The sequence below is a fragment of the Pteropus vampyrus genome, unplaced genomic scaffold (genome assembly GCF_000151845.1).
Source record: "Pteropus vampyrus isolate Shadow unplaced genomic scaffold, Pvam_2.0 Scaffold396, whole genome shotgun sequence".
Lineage (NCBI taxonomy): Eukaryota > Metazoa > Chordata > Mammalia > Chiroptera > Pteropodidae > Pteropus > Pteropus vampyrus.
Window position 1 is genome coordinate 689,930 of NW_011889177.1, and position 2,351 is coordinate 692,280.

General features: G+C 69.8%; 1 protein-coding gene across 1 annotated transcript in view; it reads right to left on the minus strand.

Moving 5' to 3' along the window:
- The window catches only part of VIPR2 (vasoactive intestinal peptide receptor 2), a 27,006-nt gene that overhangs the window by 13,419 nt on the left and 11,236 nt on the right, over positions 1-2,351 (minus strand). Inside the window, exon 4 of the mRNA XM_011380599.2 lies at positions 2,181-2,278. Within this exon, the coding sequence (XP_011378901.1) occupies positions 2,181-2,278 (98 nt within the window). The remainder of the gene's footprint in view (positions 1-2,180; positions 2,279-2,351) is intronic.

Below are 2,351 nucleotides of genomic sequence, written 5' to 3' on the forward strand. Positions count from 1 at the left end.
ATGGGACCAAACCCTCCGTCCAGCCATGGAGAGACAGAAGGCCCGAGGCGAAAGCGCCCCTCACGGAAGGGCCCTGGAGGCTGGCTCTGGTGGCATGCAGAGGGCCAGGCACAGACGGGGTGCTCCCGAGCCACGCCCGCTGGCCACAGGGTCTCTGAGCCCACATGAGGACCAGCCCGGCGGGGCATCTGCGGCATCCTGAGTGCCTCACCCCACATGGCCAGTCCTGGGCTCCTGTGCAGGCCGACTTGTCCCTGGAACTGAGTCCACTTGGAAACCAGCAGAGGCTGCGCACACAGCTCTGGGGCGGCGTCCGGCTGTGTGGCGGCAGGAAGTCCAGTCAAAATGGGGCGCGGGAGAAAAGTGCGCAGCCGACAGACGCGGTGGGGAGCTCGAGGGGCGTGGGAGGGGCCACCACCGCGTCCACCTCTGGTGGCCCGGCCGGGGCCCTGCAGCAGCGCTCCTGGCCCTCGGCCCATCCGCCCCGCAGCTTCACCCCCGAGCAACGCCCCAGACCCCCACACGCATAGTGTCAAACGCGCGCCGGCCGCCAGGCAGAAGCATCAGCACTTCGGTTGGCGCCGCCATTGTCTTCGACGTCCTCAGGAGGACCGAGGACGCGGCGTGGCTGCCGTGATTGGCCGCGATCTCGCCATGCTCCCATCCCTCTACAGCCACGTGGGGTTCTGTCCCCCAGGACAGTCGGGACAGTGGAGTGAGCGGAGGGGACAGTGGAGTGAGCGGGGAGGACGAGGCCAGCCCCCTACAGGGACCCGACAAGGCTCTGAATAAACGCCGAGGTGAGGTCCGTCCTGGAGCAGAGGAGGTGCAGCCGCCACCGCAGACGGGGGGACAGATGGGACAGCACGAAGACCGCAGAGCCCCCCCCACTCCAGTTCTGCAGAGCATGAGACACTCCTGGCCCCTGCGGCCTGTCTCCTGGTCCCCAAAACAGTTAGACCGTGTCCAGCCGGGCCACTGGGGCAGGTGAAGCCAGGTCCTCCTGGTGGGGCCGGGGAGCCCCTCCTTCTGCAGACACGGCTGAGGCTGGGGCTACACTCTGCACACCCCGAAATCTCGCTCCAGGGCCCACAGGCCATCTGGTCTCGGTGTTCTCGAGAGCCAGACGGCAGCTAGGGACAACGGGAATCGGGGTCGCTCACGTCGTGCCCGGAATCGCTGAGTCGAGGCCGACGTGAGGGACCCCGGCTTCGCCTGCTCTAGGCCTCGGCCACCACGTGGGCACCAGCACTGTCCTCAGCCTCTGGAGTCGGGGAGCGAGGCGGCTGCAGAGCCGTGGGGCTGCCCCTGGCGTTCACCCCCCACGGGGCCTCCTGGAGGACATGCATCGCGGGCCGCGGGGACAGCCGGGCTCGTTCGAGGACCAGAAAGGGACGAGACGAACCAAAAACCACCAAGGCCCAGCAGCACTGGCGCCAGGACCCCCCGAGTGAAGTGCAAAACACGGCGGGGTGCACCCCAAAACGAGCAGGAGCGACGGCAGGAAGGACAGCAGAGCCTGGGGTGGGCCCGCAGCAGGTGAGGAGGAGGGACGAGGACGAGCTCAGGCCAGCGGTCACACACGGAGGTGGGGCGGGCCAGCCAGGCCCTCCGTTCCACCGAGGCTTGGGGGCAAAGCCCCCGCGGGCCCCGCATGGAGCCATCATCACCGCCGTGCCGCGTCTCGCTGGCCCCTGGGCTGTGGGGTCAACGTGGGGGCTGGGGCAGCGGTCTGGTTTTCCGGTGACAAAGCAGAATGACGCCCGGGCCAGGAGGCGGGGGCCCGAGCTGGCTGGCGCTCGCGGTCAGGCCCGGGCGAGTCCCGCGGAGCTGGCCGGTCACCTCTCCAAGTGCTCCTGGGGACGCCGTGGCCTGCTTCACCGCGCTGGCACGCCGTGTGGCTGAGGGGCTGCCCACCACCACGGAGCCCCCGCCAGCCAGCATGTGTCACCGACCACGCCACCAGCCCGGGGTGCGAGGCGGCCCCAGCGCGTCACGACCCAGGCCACGGAAACGGCGGCAGGACCCGGGGGAGAAGCCCCGTGGCAGGGAACGTCACGCGGCTCAGCGGCGTGGACGGAGCCAGCCTTTCCCGCCTCCAGAGGACAGACCGTCCCGCGACCCCAGTGCCGGCCTCGCGGGCTCCGGGGACGGACGACGACCGCGGGGCGCGGAGCTACCTTGTCCTCGGGGTCCTCGTAGCCGCACGCGTCTGCGAAGTCCGGGAACGTCTCCGACCACCCGTCACTCGTGCAGTTCTTGCTGATCTTCCCTGGAAGGCGAAGCGCGGTGCCGGTCGGCGGTGTCACGTCGTCACAGCCCGGCCTTCGGACGCTCCGTCCCTGGGTCCG